The sequence below is a fragment of the Xyrauchen texanus genome, chromosome 30, assembly GCF_025860055.1.
Source record: "Xyrauchen texanus isolate HMW12.3.18 chromosome 30, RBS_HiC_50CHRs, whole genome shotgun sequence".
Lineage (NCBI taxonomy): Eukaryota > Metazoa > Chordata > Actinopteri > Cypriniformes > Catostomidae > Xyrauchen > Xyrauchen texanus.
In genome coordinates this window covers 18,021,449-18,041,070 of record NC_068305.1, presented here as the reverse complement: position 1 = coordinate 18,041,070, position 19,622 = coordinate 18,021,449, and the positions used below count along the sequence as shown (strand labels likewise).

General features: G+C 40.4%; 1 protein-coding gene across 1 annotated transcript; it reads right to left on the bottom strand.

Moving 5' to 3' along the window:
• Positions 1–305: 305 nt before the first annotated feature.
• LOC127624039 (tyrosine-protein kinase Blk-like) lies at positions 306–18,690 on the bottom strand. Its single transcript, XM_052098650.1, has 14 exons — positions 18,544–18,690; positions 17,841–17,926; positions 17,698–17,761; positions 17,453–17,489; positions 16,987–17,080; positions 16,556–16,654; positions 15,921–16,024; positions 13,244–13,393; positions 5,999–6,151; positions 4,601–4,780; positions 2,754–2,830; positions 1,697–1,847; positions 1,190–1,321; positions 306–640 (listed from the first exon to the last, which is right to left on the bottom strand). The coding sequence occupies exons 3-14, from the start codon at positions 17,758–17,760 to the stop codon at positions 438–440; spliced, it is 1,443 nt and encodes a 480-aa protein (XP_051954610.1). The 5' UTR covers position 17,761; positions 17,841–17,926; positions 18,544–18,690; the 3' UTR covers positions 306–437.
• Between the last annotated feature and the right edge of the window lie 932 nt (positions 18,691–19,622).

The following is a 19,622-nucleotide window of genomic DNA, read 5'->3' as shown; positions in this document are numbered from 1 at the left end:
CTCACATTCATCTGAGCAACCAGTACCAGATCTTTACACTAAGTAAAGGGAAAGATTCGCCCCAAAGCTAAACAGCACCATTTTAAAATCTCAATTAAGAAATACACCCTCTTTCAAGTGTTTTTTCAAGTGTTTCTTTTTGTGTTTTTTTTAAACAAACAAAAATAACATGTATTCTGAATATATTTCCAGAACATTTTGGATAATAATAGTAGTTAAAACATAATAGATACATTAAACCATGAGAACAGAAGCAGTGAAAAGTAATCAAATACATATTTACTTATATACAATGATGTGTACATTCCACATAATATATCTTTTGGTCCTGTTCCTTCCATTTCATATACATTCCATTTGTATATTTGTCCTCTCAACATTCAATCTATCTATGAATCTATATTCCTTCATTGCACATAACAGTTGGGATGCAAGGGCTATGGGTGCATCTCGTACTGGCCCTCAGTGGCAATGAAGTAGTCATTAAGTATGTCCTGTAGGTGGTCAAAGGTGGGTCTGTCCTCTGGCCTTTCATTCCAGCACTTTAGCATGATGTCGTAGAGCTCCCCTGGGCAGCCATCAGGACATGGCATCCTATAGTTACTGTCAAGATTACGGATCACTTCTGGATTCGTCATGCCTACAGTAACACCAGTGAGGAGAGTACAGCCACGTTGTTAAATGTTTAGAGTTTTGAAAGATAAAAAAAATTTTTTGAAAGATTTAACCATGTTACCACTGTTTTACTTTTGAGCATAAACTTTACAGACACATCAGGCTTAGGAAAAAATTAAGAATTGGTGGCCCTTTTGATTTACGATTTAAAATCCAAATTAAATTGGCCACACTCTACTCCATGCTGAATTTGAGTTTGAATTTGAAAATGAATTGAATTGGAACAATAGGAAGAGGAATTGCTTTCAGAAAATGTAAAAAATAAATGTAATAAACACTTAAACAGCACTTAAAATAATTAATTTGAGTTGCATTATATTTGAATTCTACTTCCTTAATTTCCCATTTGAACTACTGTACATCCTGTTTGCTACCTCAATTCAACAACTGAATTGGAATTTAAAAGCCATTCTCAATTCATTTCTGAGTGGCGCAAAAGCCGGACATACACACAAAGACAACCAATAACATACCAAATTGATACTGTAGCAGCAGAGAGAGAGAAATGTATTACCTGGATAAGGTACTCTGCCATATGTGACAATCTCTGTCAGAAGAATTCCAAAAGACCACACATCTGACTTAATGGTGAAAGTACCAAAGTTAATAGCCTCAGGGGCTGTCCACTTAATAGGGAATTTTGCACCTGATGGTTGAAAAGACACGGCGACAGGAGGTAAAAGGGAGAAAAAGAGATAAACTTTTCAAAGTGTGGTGTTGAACAGAGATAGGTGCATGAAGAACTACTTTGTAAATATGGAGGTGGAAAATGCTTTGCATGGCTGATGGTATCAACTGAAATGGCTATGAATAAAACCACAGGAAAAGCAGATTCTACAATAAAGTGGTGAATGTTAAAACTTCATAGAGTACACATAGCGTCTGCCTGATTTTTGCTTATCAGTAACTTGCACCCACTCTTAAATGTCAGATATGTTAGTACATACTTTATATACTAAACCAAATGTCAACACGTACTGTGCCAATTAATCTGCGGCAGTGGAAAAATTAATATATATACCTTCTTGTGCAATGTATTCAGATTCTATGATCCTGGCAAGTCCGAAGTCTGCTATTTTGCAGTGCAGAGTCTCGGAGACTAGAATATTAGCGGCACGCAGGTCTCTATGAATGTAGTTTTTCCTTTCTATGTAAGCCATGCCCTCTGCAATCTGTTTTACAGAGTGGAGAGTGTATAGTTATTGGTCTAGATAACACTATTTACTGTGAAAAATAATTTGCTAAAACTAGTTGCTTCTTTAAAAAACAGCCAATCATGAAATCAATGTTTTAGTGAATCTGTGATATTCAAATTAATTCAAAATGTATTTCAATGTGGCTTAGCCTCTCAAATAACAAAACAGCAGGGTCTGAATGCTCAAGCAAACAGAATATTTCAAGGTTTTTATTTTTGTTTTTATTCTGTACCAGAACACAATCTCATAATAATTAAATAGATTTGATAGTCAGTGTTTACAATAAAAAAATCCCAAAGATTTGCATCAGAGCTTGTTCAGATTGTCTCATCCAATAGCCATAAGTCACCCCTTTCAAACATTTGAAATGCAGATTATGAAAAACAGTTGCCGGAATCATCTACAAAGTAGACTCTAACAGGAAGTTGCTTTCTTGAAGAGAGCGAGAATGCAGTTAGGCTTGGTTGGGGGTTCACGAGATAAAAAAAAAACAAACAAATATGATGTAAATTCCAGCTCAGAAGATAATAATCTAATTTTGTGGAAGTTGTTAATTGAAGCAAGCTTAAAAAAAAACAAAGACTGTTTCCTCTACATGTCCCTGTGAGTGCCTGGTGTGAGACAACAGTTCTTAATATAGTCCGCTAAAATTCATGTACACTATGCATAAATTAAGGTCAGTCTGAATTAACCCCAGTAATTAATATGCAGGTTTCCATGCAATGTGTGAAAATGTATCCTGTTCCTGAAAAACAATAATGAACTGCTGCTTTCAAATATGCATTGCCATCAAAATATTAATAATTTTTTGACAAGCAATGAAGACAATCAAGAAAAATCATAATTGGTCTATATCCATGAAGATGTTTAAATTATACTTACTTGAGCAGTCATATCAATCAGCTTGGGAAGTCTTAATTGATGTCCATCCTCTGTCTTTAAAAAGTCTACCAAGCTTCCTTAAAAATAAAAAATAAACAATGTACAACATGGATACACTGCAAAATATAAATAAATAAATTAAATAAAATAAATAAATAATAATCATTCTCTTAATTCGTATTTTTGTCTTGTTTTCCAGCAAAAATACAACCCCAATTCCAAAATAGTTGGGACAGTATAAAAAATGCTTATAAAAAAAAAGGAGTGATTTGTAAATAATAATCACCTTTTGCTATATTGAAAGCACCACAACTACACATTATATGATATTGTTTCTTGAGAATTTTTTTTGTTTTTTGTTTTCAAAATGTACAGTAATTTCAAATCAGATGATTGCAACACGCTCCAAAAACGTTTAGACAGGGGCAAATTAAGACTAATAACAGTAACTGTGAAATGTGGCATGTGAGGCAGGTGAGGCAATCATGTCATAGTATATTAGGAGCCTCCAAAAACAACCTAGTCCTTCAAGAGCAAGGATCTTGTCAATTTGTCAACAGATGCTTCAACAAATAATCCAGCACTTTAAGAACAATGTTCCCCAAAGACAAATTGGAAGGAGTTTGGGCATTTCACTCTCTACAGTGCACAATATAGTTAAAAGATTCAAGGAATCTGGTCAAATCTCAGTGTGTAAAGGGCAAGACGAAAACCACTTCTGAATGGGCATGATCTCTGATACCTCAGATGTCACTGTTTTAAAAAACATTAATCTGTAATGGATATCGTGAACATGGGTTTGGGATAACTTTAGTAATCCTTTGTTATACAACACCATTCAAGGCTGCATCCCCAGATGCAAGTTAAGACTTTACTGTGCAAAGCAGAAGCCATACATCAACACTGCCCCGAAGTGTCGCTGACATCTCTGAGCTCAGTCTAATTTTTTGGTCCGATGAGTCCACATTTCAAATAGTGTTTGAAAAACACAGCCGTCGTGTTCTCCGGGCCAAAGAGGAAATGGACCATCCAAGCTGTTATCAGCATCAGGTCCAAAAGCCAGTGTCTGTATGGGCCAGGGGTGTGTCAGTGACCATGGCATGGGTAACTCGCACATCTGTGATGGCACCATTAATGCAGACAAATATGTACAAATTTCCTTTGACCTCTTTCATCAACAAGGCGTTCCATTTGCAGAAATGCCGCTCACTGGTTGATTTTTGTTTTTGGCAACATTCGGAGGAAATTCCAGAGACTGATGTGCGTGAAAATCCCAGGAGATCAGCAGTTACAGAAATACTCAAACCGGCCCATCTGGCACCAACAATCATGTTACGGTCCAAATCACTGAGATCACATTTTTCCCGATTCTGATGGTTGATGTGAACATTAACTGAAGCTCCTGACCCGTATCTGCATGGTTTTATAGACTGCACTGCTGCCACATGATTGGCTGATTAGATAATCTCATGGATTAGACGGCTGCTTTGAGTATTTCTGTAATTGCTGATCTTCTGGGATTTTCACACACAATAGTCTCTAGAATTTACTCAGAATTGTGCCATAAACAAAAAAAATCCAGTGATCGGCAATTCTGCGGACGGAAACACCTTGTTGATAAGAGAGGTCAACAGAGAATGACCAGACTGGTTTGAACTGACAAAGTCTACGGTAACTCAGATAACCTGTAATAACTGTACAATTGTGGTGAGAAGAATATAATCTCTGAATGCTATTCTGAGATTTGGGTTGGCACTGTTTCAGCGGCACAAGGGGAACCTACACAAATTAGACAGGTGGTTTTTAATGTTGTGGCTGACCTGTGTATATTTTTTAGTAATACTCACCATTTGCCATGAATTCTGTGACAATGAGAATGGGCTCCTTGGTGACCACAGCATGCAATTTCACCAGTCTCACATGCTGGAGTTGCTTCATCAGATTAGCCTCCTGTAGGAAAGCCTCTGGCTCCATTGTGCCTTCCTTCAAAGACTTAACGGCCACTTTCTGGCTGTTTTTATAGAATCCTTCGAACAAGAGCCACAGGCACATGCATAGGTGTGAGCTAAGGCTTTTTTAAAAAAAGTTCATTGCACACATTCTTGGACCACCGCGGCTCAATGAACACAAAGTTACTACAGATGTACTTTTAGCCTCATTGTAAGATTCCTGAGAAAGAGTCTCAGAATCAATAATTCTTAATCAGATATTATGCATTGTGACTTAAGGTATTACAAAATTATGTTATGATTAAAAAAATGTTTGGAGAAGTTTGCAGGTACATACGGTAAGAGAAATTAGGTCAGAAGTGTTTGTATCCTCTCATTAATGTTTATCTTGGAGGTCAAAGTCAAAGCCATTTGTGGTGTAATTAATTTAGCATTTGTGTGGCTGCAATATGACAATAAGATGTAAAGCCACATGACACATGGGCACACGCCTTTCATCATACTATATTAAGGACCAGTTTGCAACTATAGAAGGGACAGTAGATTAATAAGTGGCAAGTTCACCTAAAAATCTAATTATGTCATCATTTACTCACCCTCATTCCATCCCAGATGTGTATGACTTTCTTCTTCTGAGTATAGAGGTATATCTCAGCTCTGTGTTTCCATACAATGCAAGTGAATGATGATCAAAACTTTGAAGCTCCAAAAAGCACATAAGGGCAGCATAAAAGTAATTCATACAACCAATTGATTTTGGATGAGAACACACCAAAATATATTAAAAAAAAATCAATTTAAATCATGACATAAACTGTCTCCTTGGTGATCATAATTTTAAGCTTGATTACACTTCCTAGCACCATTAAGCATTCTGTATATGCATCACTAGGAAGTGTACATCCTAGTATTTAGCATCCAAAACGCTTTAGAAGACACTGGGGTCGTGTGGATTACTTTTATGCTTCCTTTATGTGCTTTTTGTAGCTTTCAAGTTTTGTTCACCATTCACTTTTCTATTAATTTACACAAAACAAAACTAAACAATGGACCTTCAGAGCTGAGATTTTCTTCTAAAAATCTTAATTTGTGTTCTTGCAGGAGAAAGAAAGTAACACACATCTGGGATAGCACGAGGGTGAGTAAATGATGAGAGAATTTTCAATTTGGGACTTTCATTTTTTTTAACTATTCCCTTTAAGTGAGGAGAGCAAAATGATTTTTGTGTAATGCTAAAACATAATAATTTTCAATTTTAGATTAAAAATAAAAAATAAAAAATAGAACTTTTCTTACCCATCCACACTTCTCCAAACTGGCCAGCGCCAAGTTTTTTCACCATTTTCAGAGTCTCCCTGGGTATCTCCCACTCATCTTGAGCCCAGGGTCTCTGAGGGGCAGCAGTATTACAGGGACTTCCAAGCCTCTGGCACAGACCATCTGCTGTCCCTATGCACATTAAAGAAGTTTGGGGAGACAGTAAGAATGTTAAGAGTAGAGTAAAGGGCATTGTCTTTGATTAAAAAAGAAAATTCAATAAAAAATAAATAAATGCTTAAACCAGCCAAATAAATTTTGCTGGCTTTATCTGGTTCTCCTAGCCTGGTGAAATTTAAAGGGGTTTTGGGTACATTTCGGTTTGTCAGACTGGGAAACCAGCTGGTCGACTGGCTAAATCAGCTGAACAACATCTTGAACTGCTTAAATCATTTTAAACAAGCTAAGACCAACGAACCAACTAAGGCTGGTTTAAGATTGTTTTTCAGCAGAGGTGTCAAGTTAAAAGTAATTAAAGAATTAAAAAAAATGCATCTCAAGACCCCTGCATTTTATACCACCGTGCTGCGTCTAGCTGTTTTTGAATGAAAGAATGTGTACTATGTGAAAGAAACGTCTCGGGTTACGTATGTAACCCTTGTTCCCTGAAAAAAGCGGAACGAGATGCTGCGCTTTTCTAAGCGCTTTGGGAACAATCCTAGTTGTGACCGAGTTGTGAATATGTGTGTAACACGTCAATGAACATTGACCGGAATTTATAGCCTCGGCTGATGTAATCATTAGATGCACCTGTGGCCAGGCTATAAATGGATGCGTCACCAGGTCAAGTCAAGTCAAGTGGTTTTTATTGTCGTTTCAACCATATACAGTTAGTACAGTACACAGCAAAACGAGACAACGTTCCTCCAGGACCATGGTGCTACATAAAAACAACAAAGGACCAACATAGGACCACATGAGACTACACAACGAAATAAAATACCTATATAAACTACCTATATATACCTATATAAAGTGCACGTGCAAACATGTGCAAAAAGTACAGGACAGTACAACAAATTACTGACAATGAACAGGACAATAGACAGTGCAGCGCCGACCAGTACTCAGTAGTGCAAAAAGATGACAGTTTCTAAAAATGTAAACATAACATACTATGAGATAATGTTCTATGCACATAGCAGTTATTGAGGTAGCAGACAGTTATAAAGTGACAGTAATTAAAGTGCAACTCAGGACATGTGTGTGTCAAACCAGTCTCTGAGTATTGAGGAGTCTGATGGCTTGGGGGAAGAAGCTGTTACACAGTCTGGCCGTGAGGGCCCGAATGCTTCGGTACCTCTTGCCAGACGGGAGGATAAAGAGTTTGTGTGAGGGGTGTGTGGGGTCGTCCACAATGCTGGTTGCTTTGCGGATACAGTGTTTTTTGGAAATGTCTTTGATGGAGGGAAGAGAGACCCCAATGATCTTCTCAGCTGTCCTCACTATCCTCTGCAGGGCTTTGCGGTCCGAAACGGTGCAAGTCCCAAACCAGGCAGTGATGCAGCTGCTCAGGATGCTCTCAATAGTCCCTCTATAGAATGTAGTGAGGATGGGGGTTGGGAGATGTGCTTTCCTCAGACTTCGAAGAAAGTAGAGACGCTGCTGGGCTTTCTTGGTGATAGAGCCGGTGTTGAGGGACCAGGTGAGGTTCTCCGCCAGGTGAACACCAAGGAATTTGGTGCTCTTGACGATCTCCACAGAGGAGCCGTCGATGTTCAGCGGAGTGTGTTCACCTTGTGCTCTCCTAAAGTCAACAACCATCTCTTTTGTTTTGTCGACATTCAGGGACAGGTTGTTGGCTCTACACCAGTTCGTCAGCCGCTGCACCTCCTCTCTGTATGCTGACTCGTTGTTCTTGCTGATGAGACCCACCACGGTCGTGTCATCGGCGAACTTGATGATGTGATTCGAGCTGTGCATTGCCGCACAGTCGTGAGTCAGCAGAGTGAACAGCAGTGGACTGAGCACACAGCCCTGGGGGCCCCAGTGCTCAGTGTGGTGGTGGTGGAGATGCTGTTCCCGATCCGGACTGACTGAGGTCTCCCAGTCAGGAAGTCCAGGATCCAGTTGCAGAGGGAGGTGTCCAGGCCCAGCAGGTTCAGCTTTCCAATCAGGTGCTGGGGAATGATTGTGTTGAATGCTGAGCTGAAATCTATGAACAGCATTAGAACGTATGAGTCCTTATTGTCTAGGTGGGTGAGGGCCAGATGGAGGGTTGTGGTGATGGCATCGTCCGTTGAATGGTTTGAACGATACGCAAACTGCAGTGGGTCTAGTGAGGGGGGCAGCTGGGTCTTAATCTGCCTCATGACGAGCCTCTCGAAGCACTTCATGATGATGGGTGTAAGTGCGACGGGATGGTAGTCGTTGAGGCAGGACACTGAAGACTTCTTTGGCATGGGGATGATGGTGGTGGCCTTGAAGCACGTTGGAACAACGGCGCTGCTCAGAGAGATGTTGAAGATGTCGGTAAGAACATCTGCTAGCTGGTATGCACATCCTCTGAGCACTCTGCCAGGAATGTTGTCTGGTCCAGCAGCCTTCCGTGGGTTGACTCTACGTAGAGTTTTCCTCACATCTGTGTTTTCCTCACAGTTTTCCACACCGTGGTAAGACAGAGCACCTGGTCGTTGGGAGGAGGGGTGGACTTCCTCGCCATCACATCGTTTTGCACTTCAAACCGAGCGTATAAGTCGTTCAGCGCATCTGGAAGGGAGGCATCTTTGTCACAGGCAACTGATGTTGTCCTGTAGTTGGTGATGGCCTGGATGCCCTGCCACATGTGCCGCGTGTCACCGCTGTCCTGGAAGTGACTGTGGATTCTCTGGGCGTGTGCGCGCTTTGCCTCTCTGATTGCCTGTGACAGTTTGGCCCTAGCTGTTCTTAGGGCTGCCTTATCGCCTGCTCTGAAGGCGGAGTCTCGGGACCTCAGCAGCGTGCGCACCTCCGCAGTCATCCACGGCTTCTGGTTGGAGCATGTTGTGATGGTCTTGGAGAAAGTGACATCATCAATGCACTTGCTGATGTAGCTGGTCACTGATGCTGTGTATTCCTCCAAGTTGGTAGAATCGCCATATGTTGCAGCCTCCCTGGTGTCGTCAGATACTTCTTTTTGAAGAGCAGTCCTGGGGCATCCCAGTGCGGCAAAACAGCGCAGCATCTCGTTCCGCTTTTTTCAGGGAACAAGGGTTACATACGTAACCTGAGACGTTCCCTTGATGCTGCGCTTTGCTAAGCACTTTGGGTTGCAATACCCAAGCTGCCGCACTGGGGCTGTCCGGGCCCCTACGGTTGTGAAGTGTGCTCACAAGAACGCGAGAGGTCTCAGACATGAGCTTGAGATATCGACTCAAGGGTGTAAGAGCCCGGAGTAGGAGGGGGGACTGGGTGACTCGGGGAGAAGTACAGGAGGCATTGCGCTATCAACAGAGGCGAATAGGTCCTCTTCTGCCCTGTAAAATCTACCCAGATCAGTTCTAGGTTGAGGGAGCCCTAGCACTTGAAATGGTCTCGATAACCTCAGGAGAAAGCCCTGTGAACCTCAGTTGGCCAAGCATGAAAGGTTTCACAATTCGGGCCGGGGATGAATATGTCCCCTGAGCCTGAGAAAGAAGGTCCTCCCTGTTCGGAATCGCCCAAGGCGAACCATCGAGGAGAGATATTAACTCCGAGAACCATATCCTGTTCGGCCAGCGCAGCGCCATTAGTAGGAGGCAAGACCCTTGCTGGTGAACATTGGCCAAGACTCCCGGCAGCAGAAACGCATACAGATGCATTCTGGGTCATGTATGTGTCTTAACGTCCAGACCCAAGGGGGCTGGGTGACTCAGGGAGAAGTAGAGGAGACATTGCGCTGTTCATAGATGCGAAGAGGTCCTCTTCTGCCTATATGATCTCACCCAAACTTGTTCCAAGTAGAAGAAGCCCGCATTTAAAATGGTCTTGATAACCTCAGGAGAAAGCCCTGTGTCCCTCAGTTGGTACCCTTAGGGGCCAAGCATGAAAGATTCCACAATTCGGGGCAGGGATGAAATATTGTCCCCTGTGCCTGAGATAGAAGATCCTTCCTGTTCGGAATCGCCCAAGGTGAGCCGTTGAGGAAAGAAATTATCTCCGAGAACCAAACCCTGTTCGGCCAGCACGGTACTATCAGTAAGAAGCAAGACCCTTGCTGCCGAACTCTAGCCAACTTCCTGTGTTGTGGCAGAACTTCTAAATGAAGTAAAGAAGTGCATCATGAGATCGATGGTGACCAGCCAAATGAGACGTAGGGCTTGAGACACGATTGTCTTGATAGGCAGCATCTAAGACTTGCACACCCAGACTGGGCAGTTCAAGCTTTAAGATCTAAGCCAGACGCCACCCCTCACCCTCCATGGGAACCAGGAAGTACTTAGTGTAATAACCTAACTCTCTTTCTGGAAGGGGAACACATTCCATGGCCCATTTAACCAGGAGATTTGCTTTTCACAGTAGACATAAAAAAGAAATCTGGTTTACGGTAGTGAGAACCACACCATTGAAACACGGAAGGCGGCAGTGAATTAAATCCTGACGCCCTTTCCTACTGTTCTTAAGACCCACAGAAAAAGTATATATCTGGCAGAAGTTTCTACGCTGTCAGGATCTCTGAGATGGGTATTAGATTTTAACACTTCCTGTTGAGGGGTTGTTGAGTGTTTTGCATCCTGAATAAATGCAGAGAACAGCGAAAACACCCAACCTTTGATGGGAGCCTCTGCCACCCGAAACACCAAGAGGTGGCAGGAATGGAGAGGCTTCGAGGGGGTACCAGGAGGGGTGAAGTGAAGCACGCACCCCGTCCCGAGGGGAGCTACCCCCTAAATCTAGGCGCAAGACCATCAGGGTTTTCTCTTTTTAGAAATTATGGTCCTGAGGTCTTGCTTCGGGGGCTGCCGAGGGCGACGAGACTGTCCCCAATCCCTGGGAGGAGGAGCACGACTCTCCACGCTTTGCTTTTGAGCCTCCCTTCTAATAGGACCGAGGCGGGTCTGGGGGGCCGAAGGACCCACCCCCTGAGTGCGGCGAGGGAGGAACTGCCAAAGGCTTCCTTATGGCTTTTCGCCTCCTGGAACCTGGAGATAACCGTGGTCATGGCGTCTCCGACTAGGCCAGTGGGCGAAACTGGGGCATCAAGGAGGAAAACTATGTCCTTGTCCTTGATGCCCAAAAGGTTGAGCCAAAGGTGCCTCTCCGCGGTGACCAAAGCAGACATAGACCGGCCAATAGCATGGGATGTTTGATTGGTCGTGCGGAGAGAAAGATCTGTGGCTCGGCGAAGCTCAGAGAAGGCTTGCTCGTCGAGCGCAGCACCCACACTCAGGTCGTCCAGCAGGTCAGCCTGGTATGCCTGTAATAAAGCCATAGCGTGCAGAGCAGCACCAGCCTGACCTGCTGCTTGATAAGCCCTTCCCACTAAAGTGGAGGTTGTCCTAAAAGGCATTGAGGTGAGATAGGGCTTTGTGAGTGATGATGCCGAGCCCGGCGAGAGATAGCCTGCAAGCGTCTCTTCGACCGGCGGCATCACTGAATATCCCAGTGCCTCAGCACCCACGATAGTCGAATATAATGACGTAGAGGGTACGTGAACACGGGAAGAATAGGGGTTCCTCCATGAGCGAGAAAGCTCTTCATGGAGGTTATCAAAGAAGGGAAGAGACTGATGAGGCATTCCCTTCCCCAGATTGCTAGATAAAAATCTATCCCCTAACTTGGAGGGTTTGGGAGTCTCTTTTTGGCGTTGCCAGTCCAAGTGGAGTCTGGCAACCGCACGAGTAACCACATCGAGCAATTCCTCCGCTGATTTTTTATCGCGGACAGAAAGCTCGGAGGCGGTAAGAGAATCGCTGTCCCCCTCATGAACCGAAGAGGCATTGGAACACGCTTCGAGGTCATGTGAAGGACCAGCTGGATTTGGGGAGAGAGCGAGAGAAAGGGACAGAACCGTCTTGTGCTCCTCAGCCAAATCCATGCGAGAGCCCCACGAACTAAGCATGGATGCTGACTACCGCAAGCAAGGCAAGCGCGAAGCACTTTGCCAGAAAGCAAATCGCCGTGCTCGCACCCGCCCTGCTGCAACGCGAGAGCAGCTTGCTCTTCCCCCAAACAAACAGAGCAAAACTGATGGGTGTCCTCTTCGGCTATATAGCTAGAACAGGGGAACATGCATCGTTTTCCCCAACTTTCTGTCATTCTCTCTTTTAAAAATATATATATAATTTTTTTAGAAAGAAGAGAAAAGGAGAAAAGGTTCACTGCACACTGCCTAACAAATTCTAACTCCTAGCAGAGGAAAGAAAGTTTTGACAGGGTTGTAAAACACATACACACAGAATCGCTCTGAAAAAAGAGGATCTGACGACACCTGGTGACGCATCCATTTATAGCCTGGCCACAGGTACATCTAATGATTACATCAGCCGAGGCTATAAATTCCGATCAATGTTCATTGACGTGTTCACAGCTCAGTCACAACTAGGATTGTTCGCAAAGCTCAGCATCAAGTGAAGCTTTTTGTAAAGGGAACAAACAAAACCGGCATCTAGATTGATACATTTTTTTATTTTCACAGAAATAAAGCCACATGATTATATTTTTACAGATTTTGTAAGTACAAGTCTGTTTGGAGAACTAGAAGCCTATTGTACAATATGGAAATAAGGAGTGACTTTTGTGACTTGTAAACACATCTATAAAAAGACACAGCAAACTAAACAAAATTAGGTGAATATGCAGAATACAAACTGAGACTGAAGCCGACCTGTTTATCTAGTGGTTAATGGACCTGTTTATCTAGTGGTTGTCAACACCTACAACCACAAAAAGGATACTGTGAATAAGGCAGAAGGGGCCTTTAGTGTAGTACCGTATATATCTCCCTCTTTTTTATTTTATGTTCAGTACACATAAATCTACAGCAAACCTGATTTTGTATTACTGACGAAAAGGTGACTGTTAATTAGCATTATAACTGTACTTCAGCTTCTGGGGGAGGAGGCTTTTGTGTACAAAAGTAGTTTTCTGCTTTGTAGAGAGGAGGTTTTAAATTAACACACAATTTTTTCTGACATGAGTAGGTGTATCCGGTTCACTTTAGTTTTATATTTGGAGAGCATTACACTGTATTGTTTTAAAACAATTATTATCCCACTATACTTACTATTATTAAAGTCACATCATTCAAGTGGCTGTTGTACTTACTGGAGTAAAACTTCACTAGTTCCTGTAGAGAAGAAAAGGTTGTGGATGGAGAGATGTAGAAACCACCGTTATCAAGGTCACGGATCTTGTAGTGCTTGACAACATCACCTTGCTCTGGTGTGGAATCTCTAATAGACAGAGAGAAAGCACCTGCACAGGAATATTAAGAAACACGTCTGTTAATTGACTAAACTGATCACTAAATTGTCTGTCACTAAATAAACCTGTCAGTTTCTGCTCAGAAATATATATAAAATAATAGTTCAACTAAATATTAAAATGATGCCATTATTTACTCACCCTAATGTTGCATTATTTACTCACCCTAATGTTGCTGTTTTTTAAAAGTAATATCTGAGCTTTGTAGGACCATACAGTGCAAGTAATTGGGTACAAAAATATCAAAACTCTAAAAAAGCAAATTAAGGCAGCATAAAAGTAATCCATACAACTCTAGTGGTTAAATGCATGTCTTAAGAAGTTATATCATAAGTGTGGGTGAGAAACTGATCAATATTTAAGCCCTTTTATTTACTATAAATCTCCGCTTTTATTTTCACATCTTTTTCTTGTGTTTTTGGTGATCCGCATATCTCCACCTACTAGGTAGGGAGGAGAATTTATAGTAAAAATAACTTTAATATTGATCTCACCCACACCTATCATATCACTTCAGAAGACATGGATTAAACCACTGGAATCATATAGATTACATTTATGATGCCTTGTGTGCTTTTTGAGCTTCAAAATGATGGTACACATTCAGCTGCATTGTAAGGACCTGCAGAGCTGAAATATTCTCCTGAAATTATGTATTTGTGTTCAGCTGAAGAAAGAATATCATACACATCTGATTCACATCATTGGGCAAGACACTGAACCCCAAGTTACTCCCAATGGCAGAATAGCACATTTCATAGCAGCTCTGCCATCATTGGGGTGTGTGTGTGTGTGTGTGTATGTGTGCGTGTGTGTGAGCGTGTATTTATCACTTTGTGGGGACCAAATGTCCCCATAAGGATAGTAAAACCCGAAATTTTTGACCTTGTGGGGACATTTTGTCGGTCCCCATGAGGAAAACAGCTTATAAATCATACTAAATTATGTTTTTTGAAAATGTAAAAATGCAGAAAGTTTTCTGTGAGGGTTAGGTTTAGGGGTAGGGTTAGGTTTAGGGGATAGAATATAAAGTTTGTACAGTATAAAAACCATTATGTCTATGGAAAGTCCCCATAAAACATGGAAACACAACATGTGTGTGTGTGTGTGTGTGTGTGTGTGTGTGTGTGTGTGTGTGTGTGTGTGTGTGTGTGTGTGTGTGTGTGCGTGTATTTATCACTTTGTGGGGACCAAATGTCCCCATAAGGATAGTAAAACCCGAAATTTTTGACCTTGTGGGGACATTTTGTCGGTCCCCATGAGGAAAACAGCTTATAAATCATACTAAATTATGTTTTTTGAAAATGTAAAAATGCAGAAAGTTTTCTGTGAGGGTTATGTTTAGGGGTAGGGTTAGGTTTAGGGGATAGAATATAAAGTTTGTACAGTATAAAAACCATTATGTCTATGGAAAGTCCCCATAAAACATGGAAACACAACATGTGTGTGTGTGTGTGTGTGTGTGTGTGTGTGTGTGTGTGTGTGTGTGTGTGTGTGTGTGTGTGTGTGTGTGTGAATGAGTGAATCACAGTGTAAAGTGCTTTGAAAACTGTTAAGGTTAAAAAAGTGCTATATAAGTGCAGACCATTATCCATTTACACATCTGGGATGGCATGAGGGTTAGTAAATGAGAGCTATTTCATAGTTTGAACATGATTCAAACTATTAATTTAAGTGATTGAAAGGTGCTGTAAGTGATATATATTTTTTGGAATAGCACACATAAAATGTCCCTACTACCTGACACATGTCACTAAAATACAGTAGGTGTCCTTAGAAATCACACCTGTCCCTGTGCCATTCAGAAAACTATTCAATCAAAAATACTTTCTGCCTGTGAATCATTCAATCTAATGAACATCTAATTTGCTGACTTGTCTCTAGTAAGATGTGATTTAGTGGAGAGGGCTTTTAGCCAAATGGTTGAAATCGCTTACACAGGAGGCATCAAGGAATCGCACCTTGTCAGCCTCCCTTGACTGGACCAAGTTGAGCTAATGGTGGCGCTCCTGGATCACCAGGGTGGACATCGCCTGCCCGAGATAGCGGCTCTCATTGAAATCCCTAAATTGCTCCCAGGGTTGATCGCAACCAGAAAAAAAGATCTTTAAAAAGATGCTGTCTGTGCATGCCACTCTTTTAAAAGGGAAATATACTCTTTTAGAGGAAGAATATACTGAAGCGCCAAGGGGCGTTCTCTGCACTCAGCCGGTGCAAGAGGGGGAGAAGCCGTTTTAATGCGCCTTAAATCCAAAAGCTTTTGTAGAGGTGAATGGATCAGTGGATTAATTCAGCTCGCTGAAACACAACTGCTCAGCTCCGAAGAAAATTATTTTATGAGTTCCAGCTCCTTTTATACACGTATGTCAGGGGGTGTGGCATGCAAATTCCATTCGCCAATTCCCATTGGCCTTTTCTCAAAGATCAGAGGTGTCTCGGGCTCCCAAGGGCAACTCCTAGTGTCACTACATCGGCACAACTTCGAGTGAGTGAAATATCAAATATCTTGGCATCTAACCTTTGGTTGTTTCACTTTCCCGCACAAGAAATGAACCAGGCTTATTTCCTGGGGCCAGAAGTAGACGCTCTGTGTCTCTACGGGTCATGTTCTTGAAAAACCAACTGGAAAAAAAAATGTTTATTAAAATTATTATATTAGTAATCGAGTCGAAACTCATCCTCGAGCCCCTCTTTTCTGGACAGCAAGCCACATACATTTATCCATTATCTGAAGATTATATGGCAGGCGAACTCATGAAAAAAAATATCTATAATCAATAAAAGTCAGTTACTCAATATTAACTTTAAATGTGCACTTACAGTGTAAGTCCAAGATAACTGCCATAATGACCAGCACAACATAAACAAAACAAATTATTGAGTGTATCATTAAAGAGCTGTAGTATAAAAGCAATATCCCACTCACGCTCATGCTGTTGAACTGACATGTTTAGAAAGTTTAGCAAAAATTTATATAGAGTCACATTATCACTATGAGACCAGGTTGTTGCCATATTCAGAACTACTGCATTCTTCCTTGCGGGATATTGCTTAATTATTGCCATATATATATAAATTTTATATCTAGTGCATCCTTTGATCGTAGCTGTAGAGTTATGATAACTTAACAAATGTAAGTCGTCAACAACCTACCTCTCCACCTCCAATGTTTCTGCTCTTGCCACATATGCACTTGGAATTTGTCCCTCATGACCTGTGACCAAAGACTTCACCAACCACCATTCCCTAGTTCTAAAAAAACACACAAAAAAAAAAAACCACGAGACAGAATGTGTAATAAAACAACTAAATACTGTACATTAAGTGGTAATTTGGCTATTTACTCTTTTGTTTAGTTAAATTTTACACAATTTGTTTTATTATTATAATGTGTTATTTTAAATGGCACTTTTATTCAAAACAATGTACAGTAAAGGGCTGTCCCCCTGCTACAACGGGGGATTAAGTGTGAGCATGAGTCTACGAGAACAATATGGATCAGCATGGATCGCCCTGTGCAGAGAGATCCCGTGTTTTCATTGTGTACTTAAAATATCAAGAAAGTATCAACAAGGTTTACACACTCCTTAATAATCTTGAGTCTGTCTCCTTTTCTGAATTGAAGATCACTGTCACTAGCAGGCTGGAAGTCATATTGAGCAATAGCAATGTCTTCATCTAAAAAAAGAAAATTAAGCCATTTGGTATAAAAAAATACATTTATATTAAAAACACCTATAACACATTTGCTACTTTTCTCAGTTCAAATATCGCATATGACAATTTGCATGCAAGCTATTATTCTTGTTTGTATGAACACAAGATGGGCAAAATGGACCTAACAGCACCATTATGGCCATAATACAAGTGATCAACCTACTGTTAGTGTTCAAAAAATATTTTTGATACCAAATTTTTTATGTTCAAAGAAACACTCTCACATGGCATGTTCTACACTGACAATCATCCAAAATTATTCAGCTCTGCATGCATATCAAAATGTATGTTTATTATTATAATCATTATTATTATAATTGTTATTTTTATTACCGTGATTGTTGTTTTGCTTCTTGTGCTCTCTTGATAACTGGAAATAAAAAGATTTATTTATTGAATTACATTTTTTTTGTTGTTGTAATATTCAACCGAGTATTGCAGTTAAACAGAGAGAATCAGCATTCATCATGAGCTATAGCAAGACAAAACATAAAACAGTACAAAAATATTCTCTCATCAGAATCAAGTTTGACATAATTACAAATTAATATTTAAACACAAAAAACAGCAATTCTTACATGAGATGTGCCAGAGTTTGCAGAATCTTTGCAATGTTTCTGGTCACTACAAGTACAACCCATCCTTAAAAAAAAGTCAAGTTTTATTCATCATTCATCGTCTTTTATTTGATAAAAAAATCGAATCTATTTCTTCTTCCCACCTGTAGTCACAGATGTCAGTCTCCTCAATTCTCTACTCTGATTTCTGAATTAGTCCACAAGAGATTCAGAAGCATCATACTGTATGCTAAATAATAGAAGAAAACATTTTAATTTACCATGAGCCAAATACAATGTTTATTTTACCATAGATTGGTGATGTATGCTTAGTCTATTAAAGAAAACATGTTCAGCAATATTTCCATTAGTATAAATAGCATGACATTTATTTTAAGGCAGTCACTGCCAAATGCAAATTTCTACAAAATGCATGTATTTGCATACCCTTACAGCCCGATAAATGTTTCCATTAGATGAAAAGATGAACTAATGCAAAAGATAAGCAGACCAAAAAAAGAGATTTGGGTTTTAGGGGTTTAACATGTTATAGCTTGACACATTCAAGCTAATATTTATTTTTAACTATGATGTAATTACATTTTTGAAAAAATGTGTTTCCATTTAGATAGGGTCATTCAATACATGCATAATTCAAAAATTCAAAAAACATATATTAAGAAATACAAAATAAGGATATAAGCAAAACAAAAAAAAAAGGTTTTTGAAGAGGCTTTAAAAAAAGCAATCTTTCAATCCAAGTCTAAACTACAAAAAGCTAGAAAATGTTAAGAGAACCACCAAATGGTTAGAGCAACATCTGTCGTACACCAAATGCAAAATATCAGCACTTCAGTTGATACTTACATCTTGTGTGGCCTCAGCATACAATAAGATATAATCCAACTGTAGCAATTTTATAACTGAATCATGAGTATTTCTCTTTCACTTATCATAAGCAAACTTTCTTGTGCTCAGATGCAATCAAAGTTGCATTTGAGGCCCAGCTTATGCCCTGAGAAACCACATTAGTTGAAAGAGATAAATATACAGCAATGGTTGTGTTTATTTAATCTACCCCTCCCTTCTTTTCTTCTGTCAGTGCTTAATTCACAAACTATGAGAATGCCTTAGAGAATAACACACATATGATGAGCATGTGATGTCAGACATTAAAGTTGTAGACAGCAAATTTTTTTTAACACCCACATTCTTGGTAACTGGAGTCTCTGTAGGAAACTGAAAGAGTTCAGATTTACACAAATGTATGCTATAATATTAATTGGTATCAAGAAGCCTTAAAATAAGAAATAACAATCCCAAATATGTAAATTATTTTTGGGAAACATAAATGTTAAATGTAATTGAAAGTCATATTGAAATCAATTCATAAGATTCATTTTTTAATGCATGCTTTATAAAAAGAAACTTAGAGAATTTTCCCAACTCATCTTAATCTATTCTTAAACTTCTAATCCTGAACTAGACGTAACTTTCTCTTGGAAAGATTTAACAGTATGACAAGTGTAAAGTGCTTAGAAGAAGTTAGATTGGTATTTTAGCTCTAAGCAGCAGCAGCTTTGTCACAGGATGTTGTTTACTAGCCGACGCATTTCCCTTTTTGGTATTGTGGTTTTCTTCATTTAAACTTCTTGCTAATATGAGCTCATTGCAGGCCTCCCTGCATGAGTCTTTACGCCCTTGCAAATGATCCATAATGCAGCAGCATGTCTGGTCATCAATGACCCAAAGAGAGTGCACTCCTTGTCTCTTTTCACTGGCTGCCAGTTGATGCACTTTTTAAATTCAAGGCTCTGCTGGGATACAGAACAGTCAATGGGTCTGCTTCAGCATACCTAAAATAATTTCTGCAGAACTACATTCCCACCACAAGCCTGCAGTCAGCCAGTGAGCAGAGCCGTGTTTTACCGACACAAAGAGGCACC

Bases quoted from the DNA above. Each gene is read 5' to 3' on its own strand.
- LOC127624039 (XM_052098650.1), bottom strand. From the start codon at position 17,760: ATGGGTTGTACTTGTAGTGACCAGAAACATTGCAAAGATTCTGCAAAC. The intron at 16,025-16,555 runs GTAGGTTGTTGA...TTTTTTTTCCAG, and splicing joins GAAACATTGGAGGTGGAGAG to TTGGTTTTTCAAGAACATGA. The intron at 2,831-4,600 runs GTGAGTATTACT...TTTATTTTTAAG, and splicing joins CACAGAATTCATGGCAAATG to GAAGCTTGGTAGACTTTTTA.